This window comes from Lutjanus erythropterus, chromosome 15 (assembly GCF_056507025.1).
Source record: "Lutjanus erythropterus isolate fLutEry1 chromosome 15, fLutEry1.hap2, whole genome shotgun sequence".
NCBI classification, from domain to species: domain Eukaryota; kingdom Metazoa; phylum Chordata; class Actinopteri; order Lutjaniformes; family Lutjanidae; genus Lutjanus; species Lutjanus erythropterus.
Genome location: NC_139331.1, coordinates 33681228 through 33703292, shown reverse-complemented (window position 1 = coordinate 33703292; position 22065 = coordinate 33681228). Strand labels below are relative to the sequence as shown.

The 22065-nt window shown below is 39.3% G+C and overlaps 1 protein-coding gene across 2 annotated transcripts in view; it reads right to left on the bottom strand.

Annotated features, from left to right (window-relative positions):
- aig1 (androgen-induced 1 (H. sapiens)) overlaps positions 1-8216 on the bottom strand; it is a 32319-nt gene extending 24103 nt beyond the window's left edge. For both annotated transcript variants that reach the window (XR_014771964.1, XM_084738124.1), the window contains exons 1-2: positions 7902-8216; positions 374-529 (exon numbers count right to left, since the gene is read on the bottom strand). Coding sequence is in view for 1 of the 2 variants with exons in the window: in XM_084738124.1 (XP_084594250.1) it covers positions 374-529; positions 7902-8042 (297 nt within the window). In the remaining variant the exon portion in view is untranslated. The remainder of the gene's footprint in view (positions 1-373; positions 530-7901) is intronic.
- Between the last annotated feature and the right edge of the window lie 13849 nt (positions 8217-22065).

Below are 22065 nucleotides of genomic sequence, written 5' to 3'. Positions count from 1 at the left end.
ACTTGAGGTTGAAAAATGTTTGCATATCACTGCATCCTGTTTTTATTTTCATTTTACCCAACTTTTTCTGGAACTGGGGTTATATGAGGGGAACCTGGTAAATATAGCACTGTTGACAGCTGTGACATTCACATGCTGATCTCACAAATGTTTTTTGAGTCTTATCAGAGAGGAAAAGCCCCCTGAATCAACATTTGGGCCTCGCTTCAGAGAGACAGGCGAGAAAAAACGAGCGCAAGCCAGAGCTGATTATACTGCAAATGCATAAGTCGAGGCTTTGATTCCTGCAAGCCAGACTGATCCTTCCTCAGGCTATTGTGTGTTTGTGTGCGTGCGTGTGTGTGTGTTTGGTTGTATGCATCCATCCGCTCACCGCTCCGACAGGGAAGGCGAGTACAGCCATCATCCAGTCCCTCAGGCCAATCAGCTTCCTCAGCTGCCGCTCCTGCTCCCTGCTGTCGCCTCCCTTCGTGAGCAGACTGGACACATCGATCAGGACGCACACTCCGAAAAACACCGCCTGGATCACCTACAGAGACAGAACCAGAGACAGTTCAGCGCATTTTCACATGACAAACACTTCAAAGAGACAGAGAGGAGGGGAGAAACACAGAGCTTAGATAGTAAATTTTTCAGAGGAAGACCGAGGGAAGCAAAAGAAGAAGAGTTCAGAAAGGAGGAGGCAGAGATGATGAGAGAGGGCAGCCAGACATTAAAGCTGCACTGCAATCAAAGCAATCATTGCATTTTGTGGTGCACCCACTTTTCCTTAACCTGCCTCGCCTCCTCCTCCTCCTTCCACTTCAGTCAGTAATTTCAGACATCGCCACAAAGTCATTTCAACATCCTCAAGAGAGGACGGGGCAGGAAACTTCAATCTGAGACGAGCGTGTATGAACACAGCCAGCTGCAGAACCGGTTTGTTACGCTGGAGCGTTTTTTTTTTGTGGTCCGTGTTTATTCACCACAAATTGTACAGACGTTGGCTGCTGCTCGCTGGCACCGTGCTGAGTCCACATGTCCTTTGACTGATCTCCAGGAACTCCATTAATGTGATATTTTAATCCGCTTTTATTGTTAACGTGTGATCGTGAGTCATGAAGCCACAGGATAAAGTGCAAATTTCTCACCCGTGTCGAAACCTTTTCATCTTTTGTCTTTCAGTGTGAATTTGTTTGCCTCCACTAGTGCCAATTCGGTGACTTAAAGGGATAGTTCATCCGAAAACTGAAGGTATTATTTACTCACCTTCATGCCGATTGAAGGTCGGATTTAGTTATTTAGTCCACAAAACACTGCTGGAGTTTCACAGGAAAACACACAACAGTGTTGCACAATCTCCCAAACACTTTAACACACTTTAAGTGAATGGTGACAAATTAAAAAAAAGCCTCCATACTTCTCATCTGGTGTAATCTAGGGATGTGCGTTTTCTTAGTTTGAGCTAACAAGGTAATTAAACTCAATAAAAGAGACAAACTTTCAACAATTCTAAAAATTCTCTGAGTTCAGCTTCTTAAATGTGATTTTTTTCTTTTACACCTCTATGATAGTAAAATTCATATATTTGGGTTGTGAGTAAAACCAGACTTTTCAGGACGTCATCTTAGGCTTTGTATCGCCTTAATCGCCTGATTCATAGACTATGAAAATAACTGTTATTTGCAGCTGTTTAATAAGGAAAATAGGTGTAAGAATATTTCTGTTTTTGACATTTGTTGAATTTATTTAGTTTATTCATGAGACAAAAGGCCATTGTCCTCTGTGTCTTCCATACCACTGTACTCGCTGCTTTGATGGACTCCTGTCATTCTGGATTTGACGCCGTCAAATTCCGTTGAATCTGGTTTGAGCACCGAGGCGTTTGGACGTTGACACATCTGCAAAAATCCAATGGAGTCGCATTTCAACCGCATACAAATATAGCTTCAATTCGATTCGGAAAAATAGCATTTCATGTGGGTTTTCTTTTGCTCTCCAGACTTTCTCAAATCAATCTGGGTACAATCTGGATATGCTAAAAAAAAAAAAGTTTTGGGACGGCAGTCTGGACACGGCCTTTGTTTCCTCACTTGAGATCGTGTTTGCTGTTTCACACGAACCGTCTGAATGAAACACTGACTCTGTGCTGCATGCTGACATTTTCTAATAACTAAGTTTATGAGTTGTATTTCTTTAATTACAGACCACAGTGAAGTAAGTGTTTAAACTTTTTAACGTAGTTTTGTTTTGTTTTTTTCCCTGAACTGAAATCCAATAAAACACAAAATCATTTGCAGTCTGTCAAAGGGAGCACAGCGTTTTCCATTTTATTGTTTGTCACCTAGCAACAGTGTTCTCAAACTTAAACCACTTGAATGCCAAACATATCCTGTACTTGACTTCCCGTATCGAAAATACAGCCTCGCCAGCTCCATTTAGAAGGCAGCACATCCTGCAGCTGCTGTAAGCGTCTGGACACGATGTAAAAGTGTAAAATGGAAAGAAAGGAGGACGCTGAGAAATTAAACTACATACATCCTAAGTTCTGTTGCATTAATCCTCTGTGTTCATGATACATTGATAATAAATTAATGCGATGAACAGGTAAATTAATTAATAATTAATTTCATGTAAGGTTAAAAATCTGATGTGTTAAAATCTGAGCTAAAGAATGAACTTGATGTTAGAAATGTTATGTCTTAAACTTTGTGCTTGCTGCACTCATCTTTTAATAAGCTTTATGTAATTTTATTGTACTCAGTTTATCTTAATTTTTACTTACTCTTATTTTCTTAAAACCCATACAGGAAGAGATTTTGCATATTAGCATCTGCTGTAAGATATTGGTTTTAAGTTTTTCTGTGTATACTGTATCTGTCCCTCAGGCTGAGAGACATGGTTTATAAATAATATATCTATATTTTTAGTAGAGCTGCAATGATTAATTGATTATTAATTAATTACTAAAATAAACCTGAACTATTCTGATCACTGATTAATCAGTTTGAGCTGTTTTTTAAGAAACAAATAGTCAGAATTCTCTGATTTCAGCTTCTTAAATGTGATTATTTTTGGTTTCTCTACTCCCCTTTAACAATAAACTGAGTTGTGAGTAAAACAAGACATTTTAGGACGTCATTTACGTTTTGGAAAACACCGATCAACCTTTTTCACCATTTTCTGACATTTTAAAACAAACAACTAATCAATAAAATAATCAAACAATTAATCAACTATGAAAATAATAATTAGTTGCAAACCTAAACATGATATTAAATGCATTAAAGGCTCATTTTAAAGAACCGACCTGCATCTGTTGTTGTATAGAGCTGCATAAATAAACAGTGAGGGGTCGATATGAATACACTCAGATTTATTCAGTATACATGCTTAACACACCATAAATCCTTCACTTAGATCATGAATCTCAAATGCTCAGATTCAGACGGAGCATTAAGCGAAGCGTGGCGAGAAAGAAACCAGCTCTGCCTTCTCTGCGTAATGAAACACTCCCGTCAATATGTTCACAGAGATGGATCTGACCTTCTTCACCGGGGGAAGAGGGAGAGGATGCACACGGCCAGGTCTCCTCCTCTCCTGTAAGCTCCCACCAGGAGTATCACATGTCGCCCCCTGGGTGTGAGCACGGCTGGACGTGACATGGAGACATTTTAAAGCTATCGGACACCAATTGTCCTTCAGTTATAGGTTTGTGTTTGTGTATGTACTGTATCCTTTTGTCTAAAAATACTTAGCTTGTACCCTACATGTTACCGCTGTGCATGCTTGTGTGTGTCAATGTGGACTTCAGTAATATAAGTCTGACACCTGCCTAAATTAGCTCGCCGGCTACATAACTAATGAGTTTCTATGAGAACTCAGCTAGCGATTAGGCTCAACACATGCAAGCAAAGTGGCTGCATTTGTGAAACGGATCTCACAGTGATCATATCGGCATTTCAGTGTTGGTGTAGCACTTTATTTGCTGGGCTTCATGTTGCACGTGTTTATACACACACACACACGCGCACACACACACACACACACAGCATGATCGAGAGCCAGATGTTGTAGCGGTGTGTGTTTCCTGGCTGCTGGTGTGTAGAGGTCATTAACAGCACAGTTAACCAGGAGGAGAGGTCTAATGTGGAAAATATGACACAGCTGCTTCTCACAATCACACACACAAACACGCATGCACACACACACACACACACACACACACACACACACACACACACACACACACACACACACACACACACACACACACACACAGGTGTACACGTCAAAGGAAATTATTTCGTCTTTAGACAGGCCCTAATTTAGTAACAGCTAAGATAAAAATAAGGTTTATCACCCTTTCGACCCAGTATCAATCAATATTTTAGTTGCATTATTACTAGGGCTGCAACTACCGATTACTTTCACGATTAATCGATTAATAGTTGTTTGTTTTAAAATGACCTATTTTGACCTCTAGGATAATTACAGCCTTATTTAACTCCTAGGTATATTGACACTAAGATGGTCTCTAAGATATTTCCAGCACAGAAGAGTTTGCCATCCAATCGCCAAAAAAATGCAGTTCTTGCAGAAATCTCAAAAGTTTTTGATACAAAATCACAACTAGAGTTTTTCTACGGTGTTCCTTAATGTGGGATTTTTGAGGGTTTCTGTTGGGGCAACTGGGACAGTTTCCAAAGTCGCTGCTGTCATTAGTTGATGATGTAGAGGACAGCAAGTCCCTCGTTGATGATGACGGCACATCGAAAAAACAGAGGGTAAGCATCAACAAACACCGTGAACTCTGCATCATGGCGATTCTTTAGATGTATACTTGTATCGAGTGGCTACTTTTCATGACGTGGTATCGGGTGTTGGGTATCAGAGTAGTTTTATGAGTACAAGTACGTGAGGACAATATCGGACCAATACCCGATGATGGTATCGGTATCAGTGCATCCTTACACAGGAGTAAAGAACCTTGTTAACATTAATAGCCTGATTGTATGTTGTTATACTAGAAGAAATGAGTATAATTGTTGGGATTATTGCTATTGATTATGTTGATTATTCCAAACAAAATAAATTTTCTCCGATGTCGGCACAACAGCAGGAAGCTTAGAGGACCAGTGTGGAGGATTTAGTGGAATCTAACAGTGAGGTTTCAAATTGCAACCAACATGCATGGCAGCCAAAGGATTCAGTTAGGTGATTATACACTAATTATACATAATGAAATTACAGCATACTAATGAATATCATAGTCCATTTTTGCCATTTTCTGCAAATACATCCCGCTAAATCTTACACAGAGGACCTTTAAAGAAGCAAAACAATTTTGAGACAGTACGAGCTGCTCATCTTCAGTTTTTGAACGCTCTGCTCGCCTCACAATGTTGAGCTTTTTAAAGCAATACAGCTCAGCAACAGTGCAGTGTTTCTCCTGTAACTGTACAGGCCCCTCCAGGTTAAAAAAAAATCTATTTTGTCAGTAATAACGCCAAATAACCATTCATTCAGAGTGTTAATGATGTGCTAATGTTTTGCAAAGGTCAAGTGTGGCACAGCTTCTTTTTGCACAATAAATGCAGCTCATTAAAGTCATCCTCTCCTTGTGATCACTTTGTAAAGTCGTGAACAGACCAAATGAACAAAAACTTAAATGCAAACATAAATGGCCCACCACCTCTGCACTGGGGCTGCACAATGAAGTGCAATATTATCAAACACAATATGCTCAAGCACAATATAGGAAAAATGTGTGAGAAAGCAGCATTATAATGAAGTACTGCAGTGCTGCAGAGATGACCTGGCCTTAAAATCTTGTTCACATATCACATCTTCACAATTTTATTTTGTTTATTTCCAGTAAAGATGAAACTTGTAATGCAAAAATGATCATTCCACTAATCGTATTGCACATCACAACTGCAATCTCAGTCAAAATAATCGAAATCCGACTTTTTTAATCGTATCATGCAGACATACTTTGCACCATGTGATCGAAAATGAACGCTTCAGTATGCCATCCTGTGCACCTCATCTGTTCAGGGGTTTTTAGTGCACACATCAGGCCTGAATTGTCACAGAAATAAAAAGAAACACCAAAAAAAATGATATCACAGAGAGAAGGGACCATTTGTCTAAAACGATTAGCTTGTTTTAGTGTCTTAGCTTTCTCTCTGTGTGTGAAGTTAATGCCAAAGTTGAATGTTTGTGAATGACCGGCTAACAGAATTAGTCCCGAGTAAAGCTGCCTCTTTGTGAATGCATGTATGCGTGCATTGTTTGGGATGACTGAGAGCTGCGTACATTTCTGTCTTTTTCCATTTCTGCTGCTCATTATCGTGTTAAAAGTCCTAAATTTAATTTCACTTCAGAATCCATAATTCAACATATGAAGCCTGATGACAGCCCTCAAATGTTTCATAAAAGTATAATAAAGAGCTCTGTTACAAAATGCTTTCTGCTCACTTTCCGTGCACAAAATGTGGCTTAAATAATTCAGGCTAAAATGTTATTAACAAGTTAAAATAATCCTCTTTATTCTCATCCTGTTAACTGTGAACTTTGAAAGCAGTTTGGGGACTGATTTGTTAATTCTGGAGGACGCTATCTTGATAAAAAATGTGCTCTTATTTTGAAATCAAAGCAAGTAAAAACCGTGATCAGCATTCATATGATTGCCCGAGTGCTGATCATGTGAATGGTGTGCTGGGAACACTCCCAGCATGCACTGGGCTCCACAATGCTTTCACACTTTGATCAGTGTTAAACATCAGATATTACCGGTGACTGCAGTCAGACTGTGAGGGATGTTTATGCATGACTGGTGGAGGTTTCCAAAGGATGTACAAGAGACTTTTAATTCATAATCACAAACCTGCTATGAATGGAAACGATACTTAAATCTCTTAAAAATAATAATTAATTGCCTGAACAATTTTTCAGCAAAGCCAAATCCTGGCTGAGGATATCCCTGGGCTAAGAATATGCAGTGAGAAGAACTCTCATTACAGTAAAATTAATATCTTTAGGTTGTGGACAAAACAAGACATTTGACATTTCATCATTTTCTAACATTTTATCAATCAAACAACTAATGGATCCAAGAGAATACAGATTCAACAGATTAATCCGTAATAAAAATAATTGTTTGAAGCAGCCCTAGTACAAATAAGCGCAAATAATCTTTTTTTTAATTTCTGTATTGTTTTCCAAAGAAAATTATATTCAAAAATTATCATTCCTATTGAGATAATCACTATATGATTTGTTGCACATCATTCAGCCCTGCATCATTGGCATGGAATTACAATAATATTATTCATGACAGGCCTAGCATCATACTTAAATTTTATGCTCACCACTTTGTTTTATATGCTGTTTATACTTGTTTATTTTGTGTGTCTTTGTTTCTGAAACAGCAGTTTTCTTTTTGTTTGTTGTTTTGTTAATATTTAGACAAGTGCAATACGTCTAGGTTAATCAATTACAGATTTGAGCCAAAACAAACCGATTTCAGAGAGCTACACAGCTTCCTCTGGCTGTCTGGGAAGCTTTTAATCAATGGTGAACGCGCGGCGCGCTCCCGCTGTGGGGGGAGCATTTGTGACAGAGTGCATGCTGCACCAGAACACCTGTCCTGTTCCGGTTCATACACTGAGCTCACCAGTCAACCACGTTGGAGGCTTCAAACGTGACCTCAGGCACAGCTTTTTGTGAACTGCTGCAATTTAACGCCCTCCTCTCCCGTCAGCGATGAATTAAACAACAGAAAACCGTGTGCAGCGAAGACGAATCGCTGAATAATCATTGAAATGTGATCACAACACGAAGCACCGACTCTGCAGCTCATTCAGCGGACTTATTGCGTGTTTGGGGTTAAATTATGATGAAATGTTGAATCCTACCAGGTCGATGAAGGTCAGGAACTTCCAGCTGCCTCCGTACGTCTGGTGTGCCGGCATGTCTAAAGCTTTGTAGTGGCAGAGGATGGAGAAATAAGACAGCAGGATGGCGACCCTGAGAACCTGCGAGGGGATCAGCGCCATGATGCTCTCTGCTGTCTGTCTGCGGTCACTTCTTAACCTTTATTTCTGTGCACCTGCTTCTACCTTTCTCTCTGTTTCTCCTTATTAACCCTGTTTTTTTAACCCGTCTTCACCTCCCTCTGTGTGTGCTCCTCTCCTGCTCCCCCTCTGTCTGTCTACTGCTTCCGTGTTGTGATGATGATGCAAAAGGGGGAGGGGAGGGCGCTCGAGACACTGCTGGGATTATCCTACTGGAGTATACTATGTTTTTGGTGCAGTTCTCTCAAGTTCACTTCGTGTTTTAAATAACTATAACCTTATAAAAAGTATCATTATGAGCTTTAAACATATTTTTATTCTATTATTTTTTCATGACAAATGTGTTGATATTCAGAATGAATTTGATTGGTTGATTGATTTGTCAGGAATGTGTTGGACTGTGTTACACTTCCTGCAGCAAAATCTCTTTGGTCTTCTATTGTGGGTAATTTACAGTGGCGGAAAAAGGCTTGTTGTGTTCTAAATAAATACTGTATTAGCAATAGACCAACTGCTAACATTAACAACACATACCAACCACTAACATTAGCTACAAAGACCAGCCTGCCGATGTTAGTTACACAGACCAACCGCTAACATGAGCTACACAGATCAACTGCTAACACTGGCTACACACACCAACCTCTAATGGTAGCTAAACAAACTCATTGCTAACATTAGCTACAAAGACCAACCACTGACATCAGCTACACACATCAACCACCAAAGTTAGCTACACAGACCAACTGCTAATGTTAGCTACACAAACCAACTGCTAACATTAGCTACACAGACCAAATGCTAACATAAGCTACACAGGCCAACTGCTAACGATAGCTGCACAGATCAACCACTAACATTTGCTACACAGACCAGCCAAAGTAGTTAGCCTATAGGCTAAATGATCATTCTTTTTCATTTGTTTCTTAGGATCCCCATTAGCGATGCCCACTTAAAAACATACATAACATAACATCATTATACATAACATATATTATTAAATTACAGTCAACACTAATAGCAAACATAAGACATATATTAAAAAATAACAATATGTATGAGTAAAAACTTCAACTGATATGTGTATATATGTACTGTAACTGTTATTTTCTCAGTCTTATTTCCTAGTTTATGCCAGTCTGATGGACTGTTCTCAAATGTTTGTCATGTAGTTGCACTGATGACACTAAATGAATAAAAGCTCAGCCCATACTGCGTTTTACTATTCTTTTTATTGTTGCCTAAATATTTCTGAATAGAGTGAGTGAAAATCCATCATGTCTGTGTTTTGGCCATGCAGTGAAAACCAGCGTATGGCCAATAAAGCAGCCACTGAAATCAAAAATAAACTGATTAAAAGTGAAGGAGAGACTGAGAGGATGCTGATAGATGTTATAAAAAGATCTCCAGCAGCCGAGGAAAAGAGCTGATGCTGTTGCCATGGTGATGCTTAACAGCTACTCGGGAAGGAGTGTAGTGCTGTTTCTGCTCTCGCAGGTTTATCGATGGACTGATGGACACATGCTCCCATCCACATTACACAAGTCCATTTTCAGTGTTAACAAGACAAAGTTGTAGTGTCAGTGGTACTCAGCCTTCATCTAATTGAGTTCTCTGTATATTAATATCAGACCACGGCTTTGAACTTTTCTTCTTCCTCTGCTTTTAAGTTAATGGCAGTTGACCAGTAATGAAACGGTGCAGTGCCTCCACCATCTGGCGAGGAGCATGGTCAGACTCCGTTTGTCCTCAATCTGCATGATGCTCTCCCTGTTTTCTTCTTCAGACTAATCGATGCCAGGACAAACTCTCTTACGTGTTTGTTTGTCAGAGCCGTCCTTTTCTAATGTGGTTAAAGTTTGCTTAAGTTTATATAACCAAAAGAGAAGCAGTATTTGAGTAGGGTGAGTTAGTTAGAACATAAGGCTGCATCATGGATCTTCACCTCCCTCTCTTTTGTAAAATGGTCTTTGATTCCTGCCAGGAGGTCCCGATCTTGTTTAGCTCATAGAGCACTGACCACTGTGGTTTCTTTCTAAGTGTGTCTCCATTCCATCTCCACTTTCCCCTTATGATTTGAATGAACGTAAACCCTGCCTCCAAACAGTACCTGTCCAATCATAGGTTAGCAACCTCAACTAGTGCTGTCAAGCTTTCCATTTCTGCTGGAGGCTCCGAGGAGAGTGATACTCTGCGTTTCACAAGTCTCTCAAAAACACAATAAGACACGTGTGGTGAACGGATTAAACTCTGTCCTCATCTGCTCTAACATAAACTGCGAACATTAGCATGTCAGGTCAAAGTCTTCTGAAGGCTTTTCTTGCTTTGCTGCTGTGTTGCTCCACATCCTTATCAGCTCCTCCATCTGTGCTGATGTTGCTTCCCAGGTAGACAAACTTTTCTAGGGCTTGATCCTCGATGTGAATTGCCTGGTCGGATTTTGGTGATGACCCTCATGACTTTGGTCTTTCCCGGTGTTGATCATGAGGCCCAGTTGTTTGCTGTGTTCCTGTGGTCTTAAGTTGCATTTCTGTCTGTGTGTGTTCCTGAGATCAGTGCCAAGTCGTCTGCAAAATCGAGGTCCTCCGACTGTTGAAAAGGAGTCCACTGTAAACCAGTTCTTTGGCCATCTGCTGACTTTTTTGTCATCCAATCAATGGCGACCAGGAAAAGCAAGATGTGGATGGCGTCAGAGAGCTTAGCATTTAAAATGACTTAGCCTGTGAATCCATCATACACGCATTTTATGGGGTTAACTAATTTCGTAGGTATCCCGTCCACAAGATGTTTCTGTCTAGACCGTCAAAAGCTTTTTGTGATCTGTTATTAGAGAGCAGAACAGAGAGGAAGTTTGGAGTCATTTAGACTGAAGATTTGAAGGTTAAAAAGGAACTAATACTCTGAGTAGTTTCTGAGAAGAATAATTTGTACTTTAACTTAACTGTTTTTCTAACACCAGTACTTTTACTTGTAACTGAGTAATATTTTAGTAACGTAACAGTACCTGTACATGAGTACAGATTTTCAGTACTCTTTCACACTGGAACTGACCCTTTAACGTTGCTGTCTGTGGTTAGTTGGTGCTGCAGAGCTCTTTAGTCTCTCCTCTTCAGTGTCACAGGAAAGCACTTTCCTCGGTGTATAAGAGGCTTCAGCTCATCCAAAACTCTGCAGTTCAGCTTTTAACCAGAACCAAGAGGAGAGAGCACATTAGTCCTCTTTTAGCTGCTCTGGCTTCCTGCGGCATTTAGATTTGATTTTAAGGTCCTTCTTGGACAAGGACCAAGTTACATTTCTAACTCCCTTGCTCCCAACTTGCCTTCAAGAACACTGCAGACTTAAGCAGCTGGTGAATTGGAGGTTTCCAGAAACAGCCGAAAGAAAGTCAAGGATGCAGCGTTTGTCAGTTACGTCCCAAAGCTCTGGAACACACCACCTATAGATGTCAGAGAAGCTAACTCACTAAAAGTTTTAAAAGAAAGCTAAAAATGTATCTCTTCACTTTAACTAGCTCTGTTGTTCCTGATACAATCCTGAGACTCTGCTTTGCATTTTGTCTTGCACTTACAAACTGCTGTACATCTTTTAACATGTTGTATTTTCATTTATTTTATCAGCCCCTTCAGGATTTTGCTGGCTTTTTGGGGGGGATGTTGCAGCCTAAAATGCATGATTTCACGTCAGCTTTTCTAAAACATTACAGTGCATGTTACTTATATTATCTAGGGAGGTTTATCCATGTGAAGATGCATTCTACTACATGTGGGTTTTATTCTTCATTTCATTTTACATTAATTATATTCCTGTTTTTATGTTCATGCTATGTCTTTTTAATGTGAAGCACTTGGTGCATGTCATTTCCTTGTTGTAAAGCACTTTTGGCTGCATTTCTTGTATGAAAGGTGTTGTACAAATAAAGTTTCACTATTATTATTACCGACTAATGGTTTGCACTAACAACTACTGGTTGACGAGGAGAATCTGCACATTTTAACTTTCTCCTCAGGTTCTTCCTCTTTGGTGGATCAACAAACTCTCCAAAGTGGGACTTTGCAGTTGCCAATTATTATCTGCAGGCCCAGGAAGAGAGAGGTGGTCTGAGTCAGTTCAGAACATCTTAAGTCAAAACAGCACTGCAGTGATTTATTATTGCACTTCCATTACAGCAAGTTCAGGGACCCACAAGAGACAAAATCAATACATGATTATCCTTATTTGTAACTTTCCTTTTTATTAAAAATATATTCAAATCACTGCTGTTCTCCTCTGACATATCGAGTCATTTTTTTAACGCTGCTGTTATGTTTTGACTGTGTGCCAGTCAGCAGGGCTCTGAGCCGAGGAAACACTGATTAGGTTTTAGTGATGATCCAGATGTGCGATTTCCACCTGTTCTCAATCACTGTGGTGCGGATAGAGACATTCACATCTGATTAAACTTAAAGTAATAGGGATGATTTGTTTGGGTATAACAGCAACTCGAGAATCAGGTAAGTTTTCCGAGTCCCCTCGTTTAGCTGCAGTGTCATTGCTCGCATTTCTAGTAATTCAGATGCATGTACAGCAGATATTCTGTCGGCCACTGGATCAGTTCGACTGCAGATGTTTAAGATTGATTGTCGTGTTAAAGGGCACCTCTTTTCTATAAGAAGAGAAAGTCTGTGGTTTAGATCGAGGGATTCAAACCAGTAACCTGGTAGTTGTGGGAGAAATATCTTAATGCAGCTTGTTTGGGGTTTGGAAGAGTTTTGTGGAAAATGCCAGAATGATTGGGCGGAATATTGTGGCCCTCGTAGATCCATGAGAATCCTGGAAAAGAAACTGGAGTGTGTGTTTGTGTGTGTGTGTGTGTGTGTGTGTGTGTGTGTGTGAGAGAGAGAGAGAGAGAGGGAGAGAGAGAGGGGGGGGGGGCATGTGTGAAAAGTTTCCCACTGTGGAAATCAGCCTCCCTGTACCAGCCAGGACGTCAGTTTCCCACTTCATAGAGCGACACACAGACACACTTACGCACACACACCATGCCAGCTCTGTGGGGTCTCTGAGGAGGTGGTAGCAACATGTTTCCTCTTTTCTTCTTCCTCCTCCTCCTCCTCGTCTTCCTCCTTCATTCTCCAAAATGTTCCACTGTGGAAACTGTGCTGAATGCCCAGAGCACACCAAGAAAACTATGAAAAGAAAAACAAATGAAAAAGAAAGATCAAAATGTGTTCTATTGTTCAACATATTTTTGTGTAAATAAACAGAAGTATGTATATTTCTGCATGCAGTGCTTAGTGCGTATCACATCACTTCCTGAGATCCTGCTTGCCAAATGGTGACTTGTAACCATGGTAACCTGTGCAACAATGAACTAATAAATATATATATATATATATATATATGCCAAGCAAAGTGTTACATGTAAATTGAGACAGTTTTGACGTTACATCAGAGCATTCTTGTTTGATGTCTGCCTCTGCATGTAATGTTATTGTTTACATCACTACTGCACTGCATTGTGGGATATTTATGGCAGTGTAGTGTGCCTTTCTTGCATACTTCAAGGTTCAGTGTTGTTTTTGTTTTGTTTTTTCACTTGTCTGGTCAACAAGTGAATCAGAAATCTACTTGCCCAAAGTCAATTTTTACTTGCCCCTGTGCAAATTGTTTTATTTGTTAGCATTTAGCAAACAACAACACAGACTGAAGTTAATTGTCGTGTTTGATGTAGGGATGCAACATCTATAAAAATGTCAGAAAATAATGAAAAATGTCTGGAGATGGTGATTAACATTTTTCACTATTTTCTGATATTTTATGGACCAAACAACTAATTAATTCCTTGAGAAAATCATTTGGAATGATTAAAGTCGAGATTTTATTATGTATTAAGCTTCCTGGCAGTATATAAAGTAGCTGCAGCATTAATAATGCTGACACATTAACACATGCACTAATTATAATCCACTGATATTATATTCATCTCAAATGGGCCACTCTGCATAATGAATATTTTTAATTTTGGCATATTTTGATGCTAATACTTTTACTGTACTTTTAATTATGCAAGATTTTTAATGCAGGACTTTTTCTTGTAAGAGAGCAGGCCTATTTCCACACTGTAGTGTTGTTACTTTCATTAAAGCTTCTACAAGGAGTTTTTAACTTTTACTAATTTATCAGAATCAGAAATACTTCATTGATCCACGAGGGGAAGTTGTTTGCATTACAGTTGCTCCTATTTGAGAACAGAAGTATATACAAGCATATACAAAATATAAGAATACAAACAGGAAATTATGTTTAAAAAAAAATATGTTTAAAACCCACAATATATACAAGAGTGGTACATAAACAGTGTATAAACAATAATAATGCTCAAGACACATAATAAGTTTGGATGCAAGTGTTAGAAATAAGAGTACAGGTTGGTTTAAATGCACATTATAAATAAATAATTGCAGTAATGATACCAGTGTAGTGTATTGCACAATTGACTATTATTTTTAAACAACAGTTGAATTATTGCACAAATATTGTTAGATCAGTATTGAACATATTGAGATAACTAACCCCACTAACCCACTAACCCCTTTCAAAATAAAGGTCTGATAACAGTTTAATGGTCAGCAAAATGTTACTGACTGTCTTTGCTACACTTTTAACTTTTGGTATTTCCATTAAGGTCTTGAGGGCTGTTTTATATTGCTCCAATCTTGTATGTTTTCTATGTTTATATTGTTCCTGTTTTCAGTGTTGGGCAGTAGCAGCGTTACAAGTAGCGACGTTACTAGTTCAACTACATTTCTCAGTAACGTGGTCGTAACGTCGCTGTTTTCTTCATCAATTAACTTTTCATCAGTGAAGCTACTTCAGTGATCAAATAACGCGGTAGCGTCCGCAGAAGCTACATTTCCCCACGCATTTCTATACCTTAAATGCGTCTCTTCCACGTGACGTCACGTACCTGCCCTCCTGCTGATGGCCGCCACAGACTGTGTAGAAAAAGATGCCCGCGAATTGTCACAGCGGGGCAAGATGGAGCGCGCGCAGCAGGAGACAGTGGCAGAGGAGCGTAGAGACGTGTACGAGTCGTGAATCTCCATGGCCAAACCTTAACAAGTTCATATTACTTATCGAGTTCTCACAGAACAGTTAACAGTTACACGTTCCGGTGTTTACTGTGGAACCACAAAAGAAAAGCTCCTGTCAACATCCAAGACGTCCAACACAAATTTAAGGACACACATTCAGGTATTTCCCGAAGTTAGCTAGCTAGCTAGCTAAGCTAATCATCACAACTCAGTCAACAAACACCAACAGCTAACATGGCGCTAGCTAGTAATGTCCTTTGGCAGCAAAATAATAAAACTGTGTGTGTGTGTGTGTGTGTGTGTGTGTGTGTGTGTGTGTGTGTGTGTGTGTGTGTGTGTGCGTGCGTGCGTGCGCGTGTGTGTGTGTGTGTGTGTGTGTGTGTGCGTGAGTGTGCGCATGTGTGTGAAGGGAATTTAGGCATGAAGAGGTAGGAAAAATGAGAAGACAGGAGAAGCTGAAAAGAACATCTTTTTGTGGGCTATGTTACTCAGAAATATTACTTGTGCAAGTTTTTTTGTTTGTTTGTTTTTTTTGTTTTGTTGTTTTTTACAAACTTCTCCACAAAACTAAATTGTTGTGGTCAATTTAAATAAATAATTTGATATTTGTGTAGATGGCTCTTAGTACAAAAGGGGGCTAATACATATACTATTAAACATAGACAGACAGTTACATAGATACTTTATTTTTACTTTTAAAAATAGCTTTGATGTATTTAAGCTACTTTTGTCATTTTATTGTAGCTTAGCTTGCTACATTTCTCTGCTGTGTAGCTTCAGTGCTGTGAAGCTTCATTTAATGTAGAATAACTTGTAGCTGAGTTCACTACATTTTCCAAGTAGTTTGCCCCAAACTGCCTGTTTTTTATATCTCCTTCTGTTCATATTAGTTGTTTATAATACTGGCTTATTTATGTATTATTTATTATTTTATTGATGTTTCTTTCTGTTTTTGCTATCCACTTTGCTGCTGTGACACTGCAAATTTCACTGATATCTTGTCTTATCTTCTAAAACCTAAAGGCTGGTAGGACAGAACATTTTGTTTTTGCTGCTCTGACTGAACTAACCCTTAAAGCATTTACAGAACTAAAGGGTAAATTTTAAAACATCGATAACAATCATGAATCTTATGACCATCTCCATTTATGTCTGGCTGATATAGCTGAAAAACCTATCATGATGGTGAAGTTTCACATCGGTTTATATCAATAATTATTGATCACATAGGTTGTGACTGACTACATGTTGCGTATTCCAAAGGGTAGAAGTGGCTGAGGTGGAAAAATGAGTAAAAATCACAATATTTTTGACCAAATACTTAGATATTGTGACAATATTGTTGGGATGATTGCACAAAATGTTAATCCAATGAGATTTATTGATGAATAAACATCAGTAATGTGGATATAATGACTAAATGACAAAAAATATAATTGCTAGAACAGTCTGTCAGTCTAATCTATCACAATATCACAATACAAAATATATATATATATATATGTGTGTGTGTGTGTGTGTGTGTGTGTGTGTGTGGAAAACATAGTAAACAAGTATTGCAATGTAGCTGTAAGTCCAGAAGTACATGACAGGCAGTTTGAGGAGTAATATTGAAGCTATGTCAAAAACAATACTGGTTGCAAAATGCAAACATAAGAATTTAAGTGCTAGATTAGATTAAATTTATTAATTATTCACATTAAATTAAATTTCAGTCATTTTTTAAAGATTATTTTCCTGAAATCAAATGAAACAAATCATCAGGTTTAAAATAAACTGCCCATCAGTATCAGTACTGATGCTGACCAGTAAGGGGCGCTGTTTAGCCCCAAACTGCCTGTACAGTGATGAGGCTGACAGTCGAACTGTGTGTGTGTGTGTTTTCTGTGTGTGTGCATGTTTCTCTCCCCCTCCACATATCTGTCTTTCTATCTTGTGAGCTCACACACACGCCCTCTGAAGACGTCCTCTTGCAGCTGTTATCGCCCAGGTAGTTTGACCTTTTACCCTCTGAGCCGTTACATAACATCGGGGCCACACCTCAACACACTGATGACAGTCTGCTGAGGTGTGAGGGACGGGGAAAGACACACTGACAGGGATTGATGTAGCTGCATGAAAAGAATCAAAGAAAAGAAGATGGAAAGATACACAATGTGTGTGTGTGAGTGTGTGTAACAGAGTGTGTGTCAGGTAAACACGGCACTTGTTCACTGTCAATCTGCGGGAAACTAGGTGTGGTAGAGTGGGGAGCGGTCTTGGTGTGTGTGTGTGTGTGTGTGTGTGTGTGTGTGTGTGTGTGTGTGTGTGTGTGTGTGTGTGTGTGAGAGAGAGAGAGAGAGAGCGTGCGAGTGTATGAGTAAGCATTAGTAATCAGTCAGCTGTCACAGAAGTGCTTTGTCTTGCAGAGTGTTACAGTTCGACTCCAGGACAAGAGCCTGAGGCAACTGCCTGCTTGTATGTGTGTGTGTGTGCCTGTGTGTATGTGTGTGTGTGTGTGTCCACCTCTCTGATGTAAGGGATTACTAAACTTTCCATAACAACTCAGCAGGTTCCTCATACATGGCTGTTTTTCTTTAACGTGTACGGTGAACGCAGTCGGTGAGTGGAGAGGATTTAGAGCTGCAGTCTGGGACTTTAACCAGCACATTAAAGTTGCGACACATGACTCACTTCCTGGGACCGTGGCCACGCTCGTTACTCGAGCCGATACTCGGTCGGATGAGAGGATTGGCACCCAAATCATCTCTGTGCATGCTAATGCTAAAGCTGCAGACAATTGGCATTATCTTTGAGTCATCCGTGTAATGAGATCAGCCTTTCTGAAGCTGCACTCAACGTTTGTCATATTATCTTTGATCAAAAGACTGTTTAATGTGAAACGGCTTTAAGTGACAGACCCACAAATAATTATCACCCACTCTGCTGCTCTACAGAACTTTTAGCCTCTTTTTGCTTGTAATTTTGGTTTTTATTGTGCATTTATATAGCTCAGTCCAAAGGTGGATATTTAGATTTTTTTTTCTTTGCTTCATAACTAATTACTTTTATACCCAGTAATTGGTTAAGTCATTCAGTTACTTTTTAGAGAAGCAATTTGCCTAACATTCATCTCCTGCCTGAGGTGCACAGGGCGAGAGGAGACGAGGAGATGCTGTGCTGCTGCCAGAGGAGCTCTGACTAAGATTGCAGCATGTATAAAAATAAATGACAAAACAACAGATTTGTGTATGGGTCAGTCCCAAGGTGGATATTCATTCATGGATGCTGGAGATAATAAGCAATATAGCTATGTGTGCACTGATAAGTCTTCTTAATGCACACGTAGCTAACATAACATACAAAACTGGCTAATTGAAGCAGATATTTCAAAGTAAAAGCTTCACTTTATTTTCCTAGCAGCTAACTTAATTTTTCAAGTAATTTGGTTACTTTTGAGAGAAGTAACTACAACATTTAACTTATTACTTAATTTTAGTAACTTGTCCAACACTGGTCTTGTGCCAAAAGGACATGGAGAGACACTGTGCTGCTGCCAGAGGAGTGCTGACTAAGATTACAGCATGTATGGCAATAAATCAGTCCAAGGGTGGTAGGTAGGTGGACCAAACCAATGAGGCATAATGAAAGGAAGGAAGGAATCTTTCAAAAGTTGAATTGTTGTTGATTTGTGTCTTTAATTAGCACAGATGTTTTGTCACAATACTGAACATCACTAATGTTGACTAGACACAGACAGACAAGAGTGATTCTATTTTAATTTTAGGATCAAAACTATTGCTAAGGGCATGTCCCCACTGTCCCTACCTAATTCTACACCCTTGGCTCACTCTCACTGTTCTCAATAATCCTGCTTCTAGCAGCTGCAGGCAGCGTTTTTTCAGCAAACAAGCTCTGATAAACCCCCTGAACACTACCTGCCCAGCATCAAACAATGGACAGACACAGTTCGACCTAGTTAGGGAAGAAAGTGGGACATGTAGCAGCTAAAGAGTCACATATTTATTCTCAGGAGTTGGTGGAGACCAAACCAGAGCTTAAAAAAGAGTGAATATAAGATTAATTATCTTAAAGTAAGCAGAAATATGACTACAAATGAATCACAATGTTACTCTGTGCATTTAGTGCATACAAAGTACATTTTTTGTGCAGGTGATATGTCAGTCCTCCAATTAACTTCTGTGGAGAACAGATCCATAGTCAGGTGACCTTCGTCATCATCCATAGTTGTCATGGTAACAAAAATAAACATGTGGTTAACTTTGTTAAACAGTTGCAGTTTGGTTAGGATTAGGCAACAAAGCTACTTGGTTAGGTTTAGGAAACAGTTGCTGTTGAACACAAGTCACGTCAAGTCATGTGACACATGTAACGTTATGTCATTTAAAACATTAAAAAACTTTTAAGAAGTGATTTTTTTCCCTCTTTATACGACGTCACCTGGCATTTTTTAAATGGAAGGACTGGCGTAAGCACTGCACACAATCTAACTTGTCTAAAGTTGTGTTATTTGTACCCAGACTGAAGAGAGCAGGCTGTTTTTTGTCCCATATAGAGTCGAAAAATATGATCTTGCAGCTTTGAGGTGATACAAAATGCAAAATCTATCAAAAGCATCATCAAACACTAACCTCTGACAGCCTGTTTAATGGAGACCTGCCTGTTTACATAAAAGAACCCATTTAAACAACCAACAAAAACACTTCTTCTGCATATATAAAATATATAAAATGTAGAACTATTAGCCATTTTAGACAGATGTAAAAATGAAATTATATATGAAAAATGAAAATATGAAAATATAATCATGTGAGTGCTTTTTGAAGGTAGCAAAAAATGCCATAACAACAAAACAAACTTTTCATTCCAGGTGCTGCATCACCCTCTCCTCCACTGTAGAAAATATGTTCCAAACAGTCATTGTTGGGCAAAATTTGTCAATTAGTTTTAGTATTTCACTCATAGCATATATATATTTTTAATTTTCTTAAATTGTATTATCATAATTGTCCAATTTCTAACTGGTATCAGTCAGTATCAACAGGTAATTTGATCACATTTACCAATAAAAGGTTATCCTTCTCCTTTTTGGACATGAATTGTGCAGTTTTATATTTTGCATATTTGAAATAAAACATCTGAACAAAAAGAAATCAAATGGATTATTTCTCTTTATATTATAAGCGGAGTATTTTTCTGCTGTAGACATTGTTACTGTAACTATCCAAAGAGACACTTTAACATTAATGAAATCCTGGAGCCACATAAGAAAAGAAGAAAGTGATGGAGTTTAAAGTGAAATGGCGCATGTGGAAAACTCACAGCTACTTCATCAGAATGACAGCTGCAAAGCAGATTATTAAAGTAATGAGTCATCTCAAGACATTTGCTGGCAAACTAGTTCTGTTGAAGAAAAAAAAAATAATTTTTACAGTTTGACTAATGACATTCAAGTGGGGTTTTTTTTAATGGCTTTACAGTTTTGTTGAATGAAACCTTCCACAGCTACAGAATCTAAAAAACCGAGCTGGTCTCCACAGCTTCACACTGCATACACCTTCTTCCTCCTCCTCCTCCTCCTGGGCTTCATATGAAAAGCAGATGCAAATTGCCGCATCAGAAGCTGCTGCAGCTCTCTGTCGCCATGGTGCTGTGTTGCCACGGCGTCGCCATGGGGACTCCGGGGTCACCGGTGATGAGGTCACATCCCGATGAGCCTCTTATGGGAAATGGCAGACGTTAATCCACTTATCGGTGGCCAGCACCGACACACACACAACACACACACACACACACACTGAGGATAAGCAGACTAAGACTTTCACTGAGAGTCAGAGATCTGCGCACTTCTGTCTGTCTGTCTGTCTGTCTGTCTGTCTGTCTGTCTGTCTATCTATCTATCCCATGTTAGACATGATAGACAGATGGTTCATTCAAACAGTTATTTGAAAGTGCTTGCCCTTTTCCCAAACAGTTTTTAAGGACAGCTTCTCAGATGGTTCCTTTTTAACAAACCATCTGGTGTGTCAGGTTACTGTCCTACTACTAAGTATAATAATATTTATGATGAAAATGCCAGTTCCTACTGTAAGTAAACATTTTTTAGATTCAATTTTGGGAAAGCAGTGCTGATCGAATACGTACCAAGCTGAGGAAATGTCCCTTCAACCCTCCTCTTACCTCGATTTTATGATCAGGTGTCCACTCTACATGCCCACCCCGTCCTCACCAGACAAAACACGCATGTTGGTTAAATGTGCAAGCGGCTTATTCTGACTGATATGTGCGTTTGTTGTTGGGTGGCTATAGTAAGTATGACAGGAGAAGTATGAGGAACAAGAAAGTCTGCATTTGGAGGAGGAGGATTGGATGGACAGCTCAAACAAGCACTGGACTTTCACCCAGGAGACCGAGGTTTGAGTGCTGTGTGAAACAAAAAGTTATTTAAAAGTTATTTAAAGTTTTGAGAGAAAAAACCCAGACCCCAAATGCCTCCATACTGCTCATCTGGTGCAATCCAAGTCTCCTAAAGCTCCGACATGCCGTTCACTTGTGCACGCACACCATCACATCACATACACACAGTTCAGACGGTTTGCGTGTGCATGTGAACGTGACTCCAAGCTGAAGATCTACAGTGAAGATTCAGGTTAAAAACATGGTGTAAATGATGTCTTTCAAGTCAGCTTGGCATATCGGGGTTTTAGGGGACTTGGACTTCTTCCCATTTGAAAACTGGTCACCATTCACTTCCCCTGTTTGGGAGATTCTGCAGCACTGTTTTTCTGTGAAACTCCAGTTAAGTGGTGTGTAGAAAATGACTGACTTAACTATCACATTAAGTTTAGTTATGGACGTGTCTTCCGTTGCATCACTTCCATCACATAACGTAGTTATTTTAACCCAAACCACAATCTTTTTCTAAACCTACC